The 15,646-nt window shown below is 38.7% G+C and overlaps 1 protein-coding gene and 1 pseudogene across 2 annotated transcripts; both read left to right on the plus strand.

Moving 5' to 3' along the window:
• On the plus strand, positions 1-893 carry LOC144642344 (substance-K receptor-like; annotated as a pseudogene).
• A 6,067-nt stretch (positions 894-6,960) lies between these two features.
• Positions 6,961-12,729, plus strand: LOC144644506 (RYamide receptor-like). 2 transcript variants are annotated; one of them, XM_078504002.1, is made up of 2 exons: positions 6,961-7,239; positions 9,521-12,729. In XM_078504002.1, exon 2 carries the CDS (start codon positions 9,552-9,554, stop codon positions 10,749-10,751), a length of 1,200 nt encoding a protein of 399 aa, XP_078360128.1. In that variant the 5' UTR covers positions 6,961-7,239; positions 9,521-9,551; the 3' UTR covers positions 10,752-12,729. The 2 variants fall into 2 exon arrangements, with proteins under 2 accessions (XP_078360128.1, XP_078360127.1); XM_078504001.1 differs by lacking the exon at positions 6,961-7,239 and adding an exon at positions 7,257-7,623.
• Positions 12,730-15,646: the final 2,917 nt, after the last annotated feature.

Genomic DNA, 15,646 nt, shown 5'->3' on the forward strand with positions numbered 1-15,646 from the left:
ATGAACAACACCACCAACAATACAACAGCAGAAGGGTTAGATGAAGAGGGACTCTGGCATGTCCTTTCCCAAGTTTGACTCCCTTGCAGCAGTCAGTACGAGCAGCAAGCGTTCTCCTGGTGATCGGGTTATCACTTATCGGTAACATCTTCGTCTTGTACGTTGTGAGGAGCAACATCAAGCTACATACGGTGACCCATTACTTTTGTCAACTTGTCCGTCGCCGATCTTTGATAACATTTTTAACATGTCTGTGTTGTTCCAGACCGAAGTCACTGGAAACGACGAAGCATTCGGCGGCATTGCTGGACAAATCTACTGCGTTGGACTCATTGTGGTGCTCAACTTCGGTTGCTTGTTCCATTCTCACCTTGACAGCAATTGCTGTCGAGAGATTCTGCTCCATTACGTTTCCGTTTAAGCGAATCATAACGTTCAAACTGGCCAAAGCCATGGTTGTGGGCATCTGGCTTTTTTCATTTCTCATGACAATCCCGTTTTTCTTCCATATTAAAGTAGAAGATTACTATGGCGACGGAGTGTTCTACTGTGTGGAGGACTGGTCCCCGCTTGACACGACGGCAGCTGCCCAGGTGTTTCAGATTGTGTTTTTGTACTCATGTACGCATGCCCACTAATTGCCACCTTTGTGCTGTATTTGTGCATTGGTATCAAGCTAGGAGGCGGCAAGCGAACACGAAGTTTCGTAGGCATCCCGTAGACGAACGCGCATGACCGTGCAGGTGACGAAGATGTTGTCGTCAGTGTCGTGGTGTTTGAATTTGTTGGCTTCCTCAGCACGTGGCACTTCATCAATACTTCAGCTACACATATGTCCTCCTGAGTTTCTGTGGTTTGGAGGGACACTGCTTGCCTATGCCAAAGTGCGATGAATCCCATCATACGTTGCATCCACTCGGAAATAGGAAGAATTCAAGGTTTTTGTGAGGTGTTGTCCCATTTCTAGGAATCGTACGCTGGAAGGCCCCTACATCGGACGAAAATGAAAGAAGAGTTCTAGTCAAATCCTGACGAAGTAAGTGAAGGACCAGCTTCCGAACTCAGTCATGTCAATGCCAGCAGTCCCTGCAACAAAAGCAAGAAAAAGCGTCAATAAAAAAAAAGACAATGAAGTGGCTGAAGAAGGTCGAGAAAGATAACGTTAATGGCGGAGCCATCGAAAAAATAAACCACAGCAGACACGTAGATGACTCTATTTCTGAATTATTTTCAAGCAAAGGAAAACCGACGAAAAATAAATAAAGAAATAATAAAATTATATCAGCATGTTGTATATTATTCATTTTAAAACCTATCTTAACCCCGGTTTCTGTAGCATCACGCGACTAGCAGTTCTTTAAAAATAAAATTAGCCAAGCCTAAAAGCGAAGCCCACCTTTTAAAATACTCCAAAAATCTAATACGACTACTCAGAACGACAAGCCGATCGTCACCCCACGGAATACCACGGAAAAAAAGAAGAAGAGCGACAATGGAAAATACCACGCTCAAAAAATAAACTCGATGAGTTGTACACTTGCGCTCGCGAGACTTCAGCGGACGTTTGACAGTTTAAGAAGAAATGACGACAAAAAGATACAAGCCAACGCTAACCTTCACGTTCATGGAATAAGATGACTCCCCCCCTCCCCCCTGAGAGTTGGGCGGGGGGCGTACGCCACAATACCAATTTCGCCAGGACCAATCCCATGCGTTCGCGCGTGGACCTCCGCTACAAGGCCGTACGGAAAAGTCGGACCAAATCGGTTCCGGAACCGATCACTCACGAAAAATAAGTGTCGTGTGATAGGCGACGGCCCGCGAGAGTGACTTTTCTCAAAAAGTGGTAGGGGACATACGCGACAGTACGCTATAGCTAATAGGAGTATCGAAGGACGAATAACCAGGGAAGTAAGGGGCCCGCAGGTTCGGTAAAAAAACAAAAAAAAAAAATCAACGCCAGAAATAAAAAAATAAATAAATTCCGGAACTGAAACGCTTCTCACTAAAAGAAAAACGTGTCAAGCCAACCACTACAAGTCCCAAGACGCTCTACGTAGTACCCGCCCAAGGTAGCAGGTCAGAGAACTAAAGTGCTTTAAAAGTAGCGGAGTTTTTCACTTTCGGCCCTTGGTAGTTTTAAGTCCGAAAGTCGGAAGTAGTTAAAAAAGTTTTCAGTAGAGTTTAGATTTAACGGATTATCCTGTTTTCGCAGGGACTTATAGAGATAGTATAGGTAATGGCAACGGGTTTTTTGTTGGCGGACAAGTTGCAGCGTCGACATGTAGCAGCGACAAAATCATGGATGTCACACTGAGGGGAAATGTTACTGTATGTCACAGAAAAAACCGTGGACGGTCGTGTTGCTTTGCGACATGACCTCTCGTGTGAATAGATCTTAAAATAAAGAAAACGTTTCTTTACTTCAATTCAAATTTTAATAAAAGAACTAGCATTACAATCATGATTATTCGTGACATTGTTAGGCACTGCATGTATTTCATCCGTTTGGTTGTTTAGGTTACAACCAGAGTAACAATTTTGTTTGTCGTGCCTTTGAGAAAGGAAATATAGTATGAAATAGTATGACTGAAATACTACTGATGAAATCAAGGACTATTTGATGTCAGAAATATTGTTTTATTGTTACAGATCTGCAGCTGAAAGCACAGGTAAAATTCTGAAGGAAAGCTACGTAAATATAATGTTTTTTCACGCGTGTTGCTATAGTTTGCCTATTGTTAGCGACTAATTAATAAGGTTCTGGCACTTGCTTGTCCAGATGCTGGCCCTTCGATTCAGTCGGTTATCCACGAGTCCCATTACCGAGTTAGGTGAATTCTTAATAGAATTCAACATTACAAAAGAGCTTCGGAACTGTTCGGCTTTAGTTCCTAAAGAGTCTTCAAAGAAAAACCCTTTTAAGTGCAATTTGTTTTTTTATTATTAATGAAAGAAGCTCATTAGCTTCTGCCTAACAGAAGTGGGATGGTTTACGGTGAGATAGATTTAAAGCCTTAAAAAGAAGTTTAATCAGCCGGAACAGATATAAATTATTAAAAGTTATAAGTGGCTGCAACAAGAAGATTAAGGTGACTAGTAACGGTTCAGGCATTCTGTCTTTCACAAATATCGCAACTTCACCAATATATAACGTCGAGGGAAACTTTTGGTACAAATTTGTATAGACATTTCCATAAAATATAGTGAAAGATAACTTATTTTTGACGTTCTACTTGGTGGAAGTTTTGTTTTTGATATGTTTTTGTTTAACTGACAAAACAAACATTTTAACAATAGAAAATTGCGATAAAATAGAAGATTTAAAACCATCTTGGTTAAAAAGTTTTAAAAGGGCGACGACGATTCGACGCCCGCTTAATGTCATTATCAAGTCAAAAATGAATAAAATTAGGTACGACTTTAAATGTATAAGAAATTCCTAAAGACACGAATATTTAAAAATAAAAAAAAAGTCATGATGATGTAATAAGATGTTCGCATGCAGTAACTTAAAGAGTTTGGCATTAATAGAGTCTTTCTGAGTATTTAGCTCAGGGTTTAATTCCCTAATGAACAAAAATGAAACAATCAAACTTTGTTTTCCTTTTTTTCAAAACCGACAGAGAATTGTTTTTCGTGCAAATCAGCCTTCGATAGACCATGTTCCTCCAGGTGCTTCCCGATTGCAGAGTATTTGTGTTCGTTGATTCGTTGGTGTAAATGTCGGGTGGTTCACGTGTGCCCGACATTATCTGCGTCACAAAGATTACATTCAAATTTGTAAACCACGCATTGTTTGTTACAATCCGTGGCTTCTTTTTTTTTTTTTTTTTTTTTTTGGGGGGGGGGGGGGGGGGGACCAAAACCTGGCCAATCTTCTTGCTCTGGAAAACCGGTTAAATTTGAACGCCGATGTTGGCTCTCAAACTCTGCAATTGTCTCGTCACTGAATTGGCTGATGCTGATCTTTAAAAGGGAGTGGGACCATGATGGTAGGGATGTCTTCAGTTGTATTCCTGACTGCATTGATATTATCGATACTGCGGAGAGACTTGTTTTACGTTGATCTGGTAGTCAAGGTTTATGAAAACAGAACGGAGTTTGTTTCACTCCTCAGAAAAAGCAGCAGGAATTGATGTCAGTTGCGGCGCGCGATGGTTCATAGTGGTGAGCAGGCAATCTCTGTGTCGTTTATCATCCTGACTGTGATATCGATGGTGTAGGAACAAGCCAGTATTCGTGGACTTTCTGTGGACTGATGTTTCGAGCCTATTGCCACTTTTGTGATGTTCATGCCAACCGGATTTGAATTCGTCTATTGAGTTACTAACCGTGACCTCGTTCCCTTCTGGAACCTTTAACGGTGGTTTGAAACAGGAGTAACCCCTAAAATTTAAGAAAAAGGTATCATACTTCGTTACTGTACCTGTATGCGAGTGCCCTGAAGGAGAAGGGGTATGTTGTAAATCCCATTTCCCAGCCAAATTTTGTCCAAATCCTGTTTTTGCTGCCTATTTTTCTTCAAAATCCCAGTTCCTTTATTTTTTTTTGTTTCTAACTCCCAGCTCTAGTGACCCAACCCATTTTCCGAAATAAAAAAATGTCAAATCATAGTTGCCACTTCACCCTTTTAGGCTCCTCATATGTGGCAACAATTTTGTTGGTTATGTCCTTGGTCATGGAATCGAAAAATTTTAATGTAACTTTTCTTGCATTAACGTTTACAAGGATCTTATTTTGGTTTTGATTACTGTCAGAACAAGATCCAGGAGTTGCCGCGATAAATTTCGAATTCTGGACTCAGTTAATCGAGGATTGGCAAAAAATGTTGATTTCAGCTTCGTAACCTTTCAGTTAGGTTTTCTGATAATCTTTTTTTATCTTCAGTTCCGACTTTAATACCAAATTCAACAAAACAATTGCAATGAAAAACACATTTCACCAATGAAAATTGAAACCTCGACCTACTTTTAATCACAACTAAAATGAAAACCCCAAATCTGTTTAGCACTGACATGCTTTACTGGACTGAGATGGATGCAACTGGAAAAAGTCTTCAAGGACAAGGGAAAAGGGAGAACTCTGGCGGGCGACAAATGTTCCAACCGGAAATCAGGCTAAAAATCAGCGTGTACCCGAAAATTATAAGTGAAATCCGACAATTACATGGACATATGTTAGCCAGTGGATGTGATCCGAGATCGGATGGATCAATGGAAGAAACACTAAAGAAGCATCCTACCATCCGCAGCCAAAGACGCTCGTTTTAAAACAGTTTCAGTGCTCGTATATAGCAGTTGTTATATAGTAATGGACCTTTATTTTTATTTTTAGGTTTCTTACGACACAAATACATTATGGATGTTTAAAAATCTTTTTAAATTCGTGGTAAAGCCCCTTTAACTTGCAGAAGAAACAGCAATACTCAGCAGTTTTCTATATCTATCTTAGGTATCCCAATAAGTTATATATCTGACATTCCCTTACTGATGTTATTATTTGGCACTTTTTTCCCTAATCTATTTTATTTTTAAGGGTAATCTGCTGGTCAAGATGGGAATTGGGCGTTCAGTCAGAGTGGTATATATTTCACGAGTTTTAATTACAAAGAAAGAACCCATTTTAATAAGTGCGCGTAGGTGACAACAATTTGAAGAAGTTCAATTTGGACACCTGTAATAACACACCCACGAAGCGATCCAATTGTGTAACAAATGCATAGGCGTACAGGGAACCAATCAGGAACGATAATTTTGTTATCACCACAATGTAAACACTTATCAAACTCTCGTCAACGTAAGAAAAGCATTGATTACACAAATGTCTTTCGCAATACAGCCTTGTTATCAAAAGTTTTCTACAGATTACACGCGCATGGCAAAGTGCCTCTTCAATGCTATACATAGAAACCTCTGAAGCGAATACAATAAAGTTTATAAAGTTTATCTTGTATCGCGCTTAGTCAGTTACGATTTTATCTTGTTCTGACCGAAAAAAAGTAGCAAAATCTGTAATGCAGTTTTGAATGTAAGCGATTGCATAAATCACCTCTACTCCAGCGGCCGTTTTTGCAGGTATTATGTCTGATAACTAACTCTCCTTAACCTCTTTTTGTACTTTTCTGTTATAAACTGCAGCTGCCTCAGTATATACACCCTCTTCCTTGAAGAAAAAATCCGGGAAGGGTACGGTGTACTGTCCTGATTTTTTTCTCGAGGGAAGTGTGAAGATTTACATATATTTTAAATGCTACCTCTTATCAATGTTTTAGGCGTAAAGTGACCGATTTATAAGCAGAGCCAATGGTGTCCCTAATTCATTTTCACTATTCAACTTTATATGCTATAAGCATCACTACTGCTGACAGCTTTGCCTAGCAAAGCAGCCATACGAAATCTCTTGACGAGTTTTTCTTTGCATTGAACATATTCACTATTTAGCTGCTTGTCGAAATAGTTCCAAGTTTCAGTGATGGGTTTTAATACATTTAATGCGAAAATGTCATCTTGGGTTAGAATATTTTCACAAGATATTACAATTTTATTACCTAAATTTGGAGTAAAACATTTCTGGCGAAACATGTAAGAAACCAGAGATCCGAGACTCTTCAAAACGAAACATCTTGACCGTTCTCAGTCTTCTCCAAAAATAGAATTATATGGGATGGCTCACATTTAAAAGAAATGTTTCCAAGGTTTTTTTTTCCAAAAAAGGTTATATGAATCAGTGTTAATTAAAGTAACAACGACCTGGACTATGAATTTGGCCTCGTAGCGTAGACTTTTCAAGGGTGATTGCGAAGGGTATCTGATATTTCAAAGAACAAGGTCATTAGCCTCTAATCGGGACGACTGCACATGTAAATGACTACTGTTGTTGTCTAGCGACCAAATATTATTCTAAAGTCTACCACTGAATTTGGTTAGATAATCATTTCCAAAGTCAACAGAAGGCTCTTACGCTAGCAGAAAATTGAATAGAAACCAATAAAGGCTCGGGAGCTACTAATTAGAATCTGAATAACTGGCATGTTATGCGCTTAAATTTCCTCCTACTTTATTGAATGTAGCAAAACACAGCAATCAAGTAAAACCAGAAAATTGAAACAGGCAGGTTGCTGTATACAGTTCACGAGTTGCTGTCAAATTTTTGCCTGAATCGAATTGCGGATGAAATATCAGCCTCAGAGCGAGTGAACGTTTATGGGAAACTGAAGGGTGTTTTCGCTGGGTTAAGGTGAGTTTGTGCCTCACTATTTGCGAGATGGAGGCAGTTTTATAAATGTGCGACCATTTAAGGTTGAGCTGTCTTAATTGTTTTTTGCACCTGGATAATTTATCAGTTGATATCTTGGTGAACAAACAGTTCCGTGTCGTGTTTGCGGCGGCGTCGTTTTTGTTTTACAACTGGTGATCCAAACTTGTTATTCAAGCCGGCTGTGAACACTTGGCGATTTCCCATCGACACAATGTCGGCAATTAGTGGCCAAGTGTGACGATTTCGTGGAAAAACACGATGCTAAAACATTCAGGATTTTGGCAGAAGAAATTGTCATCCACTGCTTTCATTAAACCATAAAAACCCAGGAGGGATTTACAGGCGAGAGACATAATATATGAGGTAATTATCATTCATTGTCTCCGGTCGGCGTTGCTGGTATAAGTGTTCGCATTCGCATTCAAGGAACTTGATATTCGCTTAGACGTTATTGTCATGCCCCTTTTAAACTTTTACATCCTTTAAAAGAATATTAGCATTTCATGGTTAGTTTTATGTTTGGCCTTCCTATCTTTATGCCTCCGTGTCTTTAATTTTTTTCTTTTTTTTTTCATGGCATCCTAATTTTATTCTTACTTGAAGCCAACAGTTAACGGTTTATTTTAGGATCGAACACAGTTTATTTTTGTGTGCATGGATCGGATATCCAAAAACAATTCCTTGCCTTTGTGCTTCTTTTAAGGAATTATAAGACTTTTTTGTGCCATTATTTTACATTTTTGTAGATTACAATCAGACAAAATATAATATGAAAAACAAATGAAGCGGTTGCTAAACGTCACATACATCCTTTTGAAAATGTATTGAATCTACGACTCTTTTAATTTATTGCAACCTATCTTTCGACGTTGCTTTATTTTTCATGTTACGGATCTTGTTTTACTAAGTCCATACCCAGATATTTTAAACTTTTCAGTTTCCTGATTCTATTGTGGCAATAGCTCTATATCAGTTCTATATGCAAAGTGGTTTGTTTTACGCTAAGAAGTCAAAGAACCATCTCGAGAGTTGAAACTGAAAAATGATTGATTACTCCCTTCAGTGACGACGTTTTACCAAATGCAGGCATTTAGCCATTATTCGTCCTAAAGGGAAATTCGTTCTTAACTTTATAAAGAATATATTGCATTTATACAGTATTAATGCTTAGCACAGTTACCACTTCTTGCTGAATTCATTTTTGTCTTTCTTTTACGTGGTCTAGCAACACTTGTCAAACAAATGTTCACAGAAAGAAAAGCCTTAAGCAGAAGGACGTTTTCTTCCTGCCATCCCACGCCATTTATAGTTATAACAACAATTTCCCTGCCGTCAGAACTTATTACGCAGATCCTGACGTTAATCTTTTTAATTTAGTGACATTTTTAACTTGTGCTCAGCCGGTGACATCAAGGTAAGAAATTTCTAACAAAAAATCGGTTGCATGACCAAAACTCCCTGACGCTGGATCCATTTAATACTTCGGAGAACAAAATTGTCACGTAAAATCTTATAGATTCTTTTGATGTCTCTTTGAAAGTGGCATTTCATGATTTTAGCATTTGAACAGTCGTATTTTAAAATTTCACTATTGGCCCAAGCTCAAGTAGTAAAAATTGGTGACAAAGCTTTTGTAGTGCTATTTGCATCCTTTATTCCCACTTAAATTTCACCTTAACGATTAGAACGGATTTCACTCAGTTAAGTATGTCCCCATTCGGTGAAGTGATGATTTTCAACTAGTTCTAGACAATATTTTCAGGATAGGACTTTCCATACGGTGAATATACATATTATAATTTTTAATACAAATTAATTCCAAGATAAATATTGATTTTTTAAAGACATTTTTCCTCAGTTGAATATTCTTAAAATGATATTTGGGGAATTCTTTTGAGCGCTTTAATTTGAATGTCCTAGGAACTAAAATAGCAATATATCGGCTTGGCGAACTATTCACTGGTTTTCGTGTAAAGGGAAATAAATTGATGCGCGACAAAAGGTAAAACAATATGACAAAAAAATTAAATCAACTTTAATTTAAACTTAACCGACAATTCGATGACGTTAACGACACAAACTTTTGTCATTTTGTTGAAACGTTCATTGTTTATTAATTACCTTTAAAGACACTTCCTTCAAATATATTCGCCAGATGCAAGCCACATGAAACTAGAGCGACAAAAAATATCATCATACAATAACTAGGCGCTAGTCAGAGCTTAAACCAACGAACCAACATTTGAAATTTTGATTTCAGGTTTGTGTCTTGAAGCACAGGGAATGTCACCATGTCTAACAACAGCTTCTTGAACATTTCAACTGAGTATTTCGACGACTCATACGTCGAATGTCCAGAGGAAGAAACATACACTTCGCAGAAACGCCTCACACGGACAGCACTATATTTGGTAGCGATGATCATCTCTTTGTTTGGCAACGTCACCGTAATCTGGATAGTACGCAAGAACCAGCGAATGAGGAATTTAACTCACTACTTGATCGTAAACATGGCAGTCGCAGATCTTTTGATAACAGTTCTTCACATGCCTTACAAACTGCAGGTCCAACTTACAAACAGTCCCGCCGTGGCGGTTGGGGGCCTCACTGGTAAGCTGATCTGCAAAGTGGTGGGTTATAGCCAAGATGTGTCCATCGCCAGTTCGGTCTTGACGTTGATGGGGATTTCCATTGACAGATTTATGGCTGTCGTGTTCCCTTTAAAAAGAGCCACTTTGAACCACAAAGCTCGGTATTTTCTCGTTCCTATCTGGATCGTGTCTATCGTGGTCTGCTCACCTCTTCTGTACGTCAATAAAATGGAAGAATTCGAAGGGGAGTTTTACTGCTTCGAAGAATGGAACCCACTGCTTGACTCAGAAACTGCTGGACGTGATTATACTGTTATGCAGTTTGTACTGTTTTACATTTTACCTCTGGTAGTCATAACAGTGTTGTATTCTTGCATAGTGTTTAAAGTTTGGAATCGGCACGTCCCTGGACAACGTCATTTACCCCGCGCTAGGCCCTACTCGGTCGCCAGAAAGAAACTTTTAAGGATGCTCATCATTATCGTGTGCCTGTTTGCTGCTTGTTGGCTTCCGTATCATGTGATCTATTTCCTACAGTTTTTTAGTGAAAAATACTTTTATTGCCTTATTCCAGAGACCATAATGTTCTATTGTCTTTTCGTGGGGCACGCAAACAGTGCTATTAACCCATGCATCTATTTCGCAATTCACAAGGAATACAGAAAAGGTCTGTTCCAAGTTATGCGGTCGGTATGTTGTCTCAGAGCTGCCAAAGCTATGTCAGATTGTCTTCTTCGACGCAAAAATTCGTTTAACCTACAGGTAAATGTTGACCTTGTGGAACAAACAGACAGTCCTACGTCATATTTAGGGATGTTAAACAAGAAGCTATACCTTGAGAGTGAGAACCAGGTAGTTATCACCAGCGCCAGCCGAGTGTGTTCTGAAAATGCATTGTAAATAGATAAAATAACACAAACACAACTTGGTTTGCTATGAGAAACAATGGAAAAACAGATGCACAATAGTTGACTAACATTATTTTGTTTAATAATAATTCCAGGGGCAATATATTTCTCTGTTTCAATAGGATTTATTCTTTTCAATTTTCTTCTTTTTTCATCAACATGTTGACAAGGCAGCTAGGCCAGTTAGCATAGCGCCAGGGCAGCTGCCTTGTAAACGCTCTGCCAGGGACAACAACTCGTCTATGGAACAATTTTTCACTGACATTGAAACTTTTGAGTCACTTTCGAGCTGGAGCCTCTTGCAGTTGCCAAGCACATAAAGTTGTCCCGGGTGGTAGACGTTTCAAGTACCCAAAAGTATCAAGTCTGAAATGTTGCGATAGAAAGATTGCTATTTATCTTTTAGCTTATTTCGATGTTAAAATTGCTTTTTTTAAAAAAAAGCATTAACTTCACTCGTGCCTTTTTGTTAACCTCGTTCATCTAAAGGCTACCAGTTGCAAGTTTTAGACTGCAATAATTGTTTTTCAGTAGAGTCTTCAGCCACCATTGAAGTGCTAGCGTTTTGGGTTTGTCTCCATGGTGCAGGAAACCTTCCTTAAAAGCTTCTTCGAAAATACCATTAACGATAATGCTTTTTCTGTCAATTTTTCCAATACAGCAAAAAGGTGCTTCGCCCTTTGGAAAGAATTCACGCACTTTTTGTTATTATTTTGTGTAAATGATCCTTTTGTCTTGAGAGCCAATACCAACGAAGCTTATATCAAAATAATTCATAACGTCCATTTGTTTCCACGGATCCCTAACTGGAATGTGATAACAGCTTTAGTTCATCAGCTACCCAGATCATCATATGAAAATTAACCCTAACACTTACTTGAATGAATTCAGTTCTCGATCAAACCTTAATTTTTTCGAAGATAAATACAGAAAGCTACAAAAGCTCCTGAAGCTTCAAATGTAAGTGTAGGATTTTACAAACAGCAAGGTAAGTCCTTAAATTTACTTAGAGCTTGCCTATGTGAGGATAGACTGGAGTAATGGAGGTGTAGTATACGTAAAGACGTTTTCCTCCACCGTCCGCTAAAACTTTCAAATTTCTCGTGTCATGGCCAAAACCTTTAGAAAATATCGTCCTCGTCATAACAATTGTTGCCACCATTTTCGATACCGATCACCAAAAAAGAAAAAAAAATTGTCAACGCAAGCCGGACCAGGAGAAGAGAACAAACTCCTGTTGGCGCACAAAATGACCGAGAATCTAAACAAGAAGCGACCTCACTGCCGAATACTCGGCTACTTGTACCTCTATAAAACAGTAATATTAACTTGATACAATATGAACTGAACTGAAAATCTGGTACAAACAAGGTGCACAGACCAAAGATACTTATTTCTAAATTTTAAATTATAAACTATAAATTAATTTTTGTAGTAAATAATAAAGGTGGTTACTTTTAAGCTCGGTAATAAATAATGAAGATGAAGTTTTCAACATCTATGACACGAGCATGGGACAAATAAAAATTCTGAGTCCCCGACGGGAATCGAACCATATCTGGCCACCCAGATACCGGTTGGGCGCTCTAACCAACTGAGCTACAAGAGACTCGTTAATTGCTTATAAATATTTTAAAGCTACTGTATTAATAAAATACTCTTAAAGTACTTTTAATTGTGGCAGCGTAATTTTAGAACTGACGAGTAGCATAATTCCGTAGTAGTATGTTGAACAGAGGGTGGCTCTCAATCATACTGACATACTATAAAACAGGGACTACGCATCTAGAAACACACTAAAATTTATAAAACAGGGATTTTACGAAAGTTTTTCGACTCGTTTTTTTAATTAAACTTTATACGTTGTCGACATTTGCCAGAGTATGTCATGCTCATAAAGAGAACTTTTGTCGCTTGATCGTGACAAATCGATGAATTTCGTGCGCACTATTTCCTTCGTAGCCGAAACTACGTACCGTAAAGGACGGACCATTATTTTCTTGGAGGGGAGGGGAAGGGGGTATGAAAAATTTTCCTCGGCAAACTTTGTTTTTTAGTCTATGCACCTCTGCAAACATTTTTTCGAAATTCCACCTATGTTTTGTGATACAAATCGTGTTTGCAAACAATTTATTTTGTCTTTTTAGGCCCTGCAAACAATTTTTTTTCAAAATTTTTCTTACCCCCCCCCCCTCCATCAGGAATTTCAATTTTTATGGACTTTTGTAAGGCTTTTTACACAACAGAATGACAGTACATTTAATCCAATCCATACTTATAACTTAATCTTTTTATTTTCGGACCGTGTATTCAAACATGGAAGAAAGCTGATAAAGACGAAATATTCATTTGTCACGTGGGACAAAGAAAAGGTTGGGCGCTCCAAACACTGAGCTACGGAGAGACTCTTGGTGAGCTAGGCCATTTGCTAGATTCATATGAAAGCAATGAAAGAATTTAACCAAAATGAGGCCAGTGTACTGAACAACGGACATAATTAGGCCTTTTTTCGTTCTTCGTATATATCTTTTGCATATGTTTATGCTTATGCTTATGATAGACTGCTTCCAAAATATACTGCTTAAACTGAACTTGCTCCCTCTTTCGTACTGGTACGAATATGTCGATTTGATTTTCTTTTTCAAAATTGTCAACGGTAATGTTGACATAAATCCGGCAGTCATTTCTAAAGCACGCAACTCACGCCCAACTCAAATAGCAATTCCGGCTGTGTGCAGTACTCATGCAGTGCGCAAGTGTAAAACCACTACCTTTCAGCAATCCTTCACCATCCCGTGTGTGGAACACTCTTTCAAAAGTTATGGATGTTAATGCCGACCTCCCTACTTTCCGGAACAAACTCTTGTATTATTACCCTACTGCACTGTCCAGTTGTTACGACCCAGACAACCTGCGTGCTTGAAAATCAGTATGTCCAGCTTGCAATTCCTGCCGCAGCTTACTCGACTCTTTTTTATACTGTTATCAAAGCTTTGTAATATCTTTTAGCTATTTTATGTCTCGGGCCTGCAGTAATTGGTCCTGCTGTTGCGGGTCCCCTGCCTAAAGTTTACTGTTAGTCGTGTGTGATATTTATAAGGCGATTTAAGCTAATGAAATAAAACTGATAAAAATAAAATTGTGCTTATGTGTAGTAAAAACCAGGCTTGATATTTTTGTACGGGACCAAGACTCCCTTATGATCATTTATTGAAATTTCTGATTAGGGAAATAACCTGAATCATTATTTCAGAGAGAAAATCCATAAATTGAAAAAATCACTCAATAATTGGAAAGGAACGTACCCTACACTCTAGAATGAAAATGAAAAATTAGGTTCGTTGAAAGTAATATAAAACTCCGCCATGCTTGTAAATCCTGATAAAACCTCTATTAAGCCACCTTCTCTATGTTGCGCCCTACTTTTCTATTAACTATCTCAACTAGCACAACTCTCGCAAAAGTCTCTATCGCCGCCCCCAGCCCCTGTTCACACTTTTTTTTTCTATAAGAATATTGTTTTTCCGGCCCAGGGTGAATATTCCTTCTGCCGATGTTAGGCCAAAAATATTCTTGTGAATATTCTTAGATTATAGCGTATGACATTTCCGTTTGTATTTTGGTTTGTGCAGTATACAATACAAGTCATATGTTTTACATGTACCGTTCATCGAAACGTCATTAACATTGAACATTTGGTTAGTGCAGCTGGCCGGTCTTTTTTATCCTTTTTTGGCTAGTTTTGCCTTTTATTAGGGCTTGTTTACATGGCGGTGAGGGACCCCGGGTAGGTGAGGTAACCCGCCTAGCCGTGGTCGAAAATTAGCTCGCGTTTACATGCAATCTTATCACACCTTTTAACGAGGTTAGCACGTAAACAGACAAAATGGCTTCGTATATTATTTTCTCTTGTTCGTTTTAGTGGTTTTATAGACTCAATGACTGAACTTCAGAGCCGAATTCGTTTTTGGGAAAATCGAAGGCAATACAAAAACATATTTTCGTAACGGAGCACGCCAGGTCGGCCTCGAAATAAATTCCATTGAAGTCGCAAATCGCATTTTGTTTTGTAATCTTTCGTATTTACAGTTCAGATTTCTCTCATCTTGTGCTTTCGACCGATTAGTTGATTAGGCAAAGTATTAGAAGTCGAAGCATTTGTCGAAGTCGTTGTTGTTTATAGTCGAAGCGTGAGACTCGCTCGGGCCTACGCTTGATGCTTCACTTTCACTTTTAATTCCTCAAGCATCATTCGCACTGTCGTTCCACATCGGGAAGATGGAGCTATAGGAAAAGAACGCCGGGTTTGTAGCCGTAGCTGAAGCCGTAGGCAGCCATATCTTGTGTAGTTTGCATTTACCGTACTTTCAGATTAACCATGAGTCGACCCCGGGTAGGCGGGTTACCCCACCTTGAAACGTTTACATGGCAAAACACGACCCCGGCTGGGAGGGTTACCCTAGCCCGAAACACGAAAGAGACCTCTGCGGAGGAGAGAGCCCCACCTCCATGTAAACAGGCCCTTAGAGAGAGAGAGAGAAAAAAACAATTTAATACGGTTTAGATAAAAACATATAATTGTAGTGTATTTAAACATTTTCAACAAACAAAATTAAATTCTTTTGAAAATCTCAGCCTCGCGTTTATTCTTAAAATATCCTTAAAATTTCGCAAATTTCAGTCTCGATATTCTTAAAAATTCTTATAAATAAAAAAGAGTGTAAGTGTTATAAGTCAGGGTGTCCTCGAGATGAAGAATTTCAAAATCATGGAAAAAGCTGTCAATTTCCTGTACGAAGCCTCCCACGCAAACGGCCTTTGTCCCTGACGCGATCGTCTGCGTGTTCTGCGTGGGAGGTTACGCAATGATATATCAATAATAGCCAA

This window comes from Oculina patagonica, chromosome 2 (assembly GCF_052425735.1).
Source record: "Oculina patagonica isolate OP01 chromosome 2, crgOcupat, whole genome shotgun sequence".
NCBI lineage: Eukaryota > Metazoa > Cnidaria > Anthozoa > Scleractinia > Oculinidae > Oculina > Oculina patagonica.

Bases quoted from the DNA above. Each gene is read 5' to 3' on its own strand.
- LOC144644506 (XM_078504002.1), top strand. From the start codon at position 9,552: ATGTCTAACAACAGCTTCTTGAACATTTCAACTGAGTATTTCGACGAC.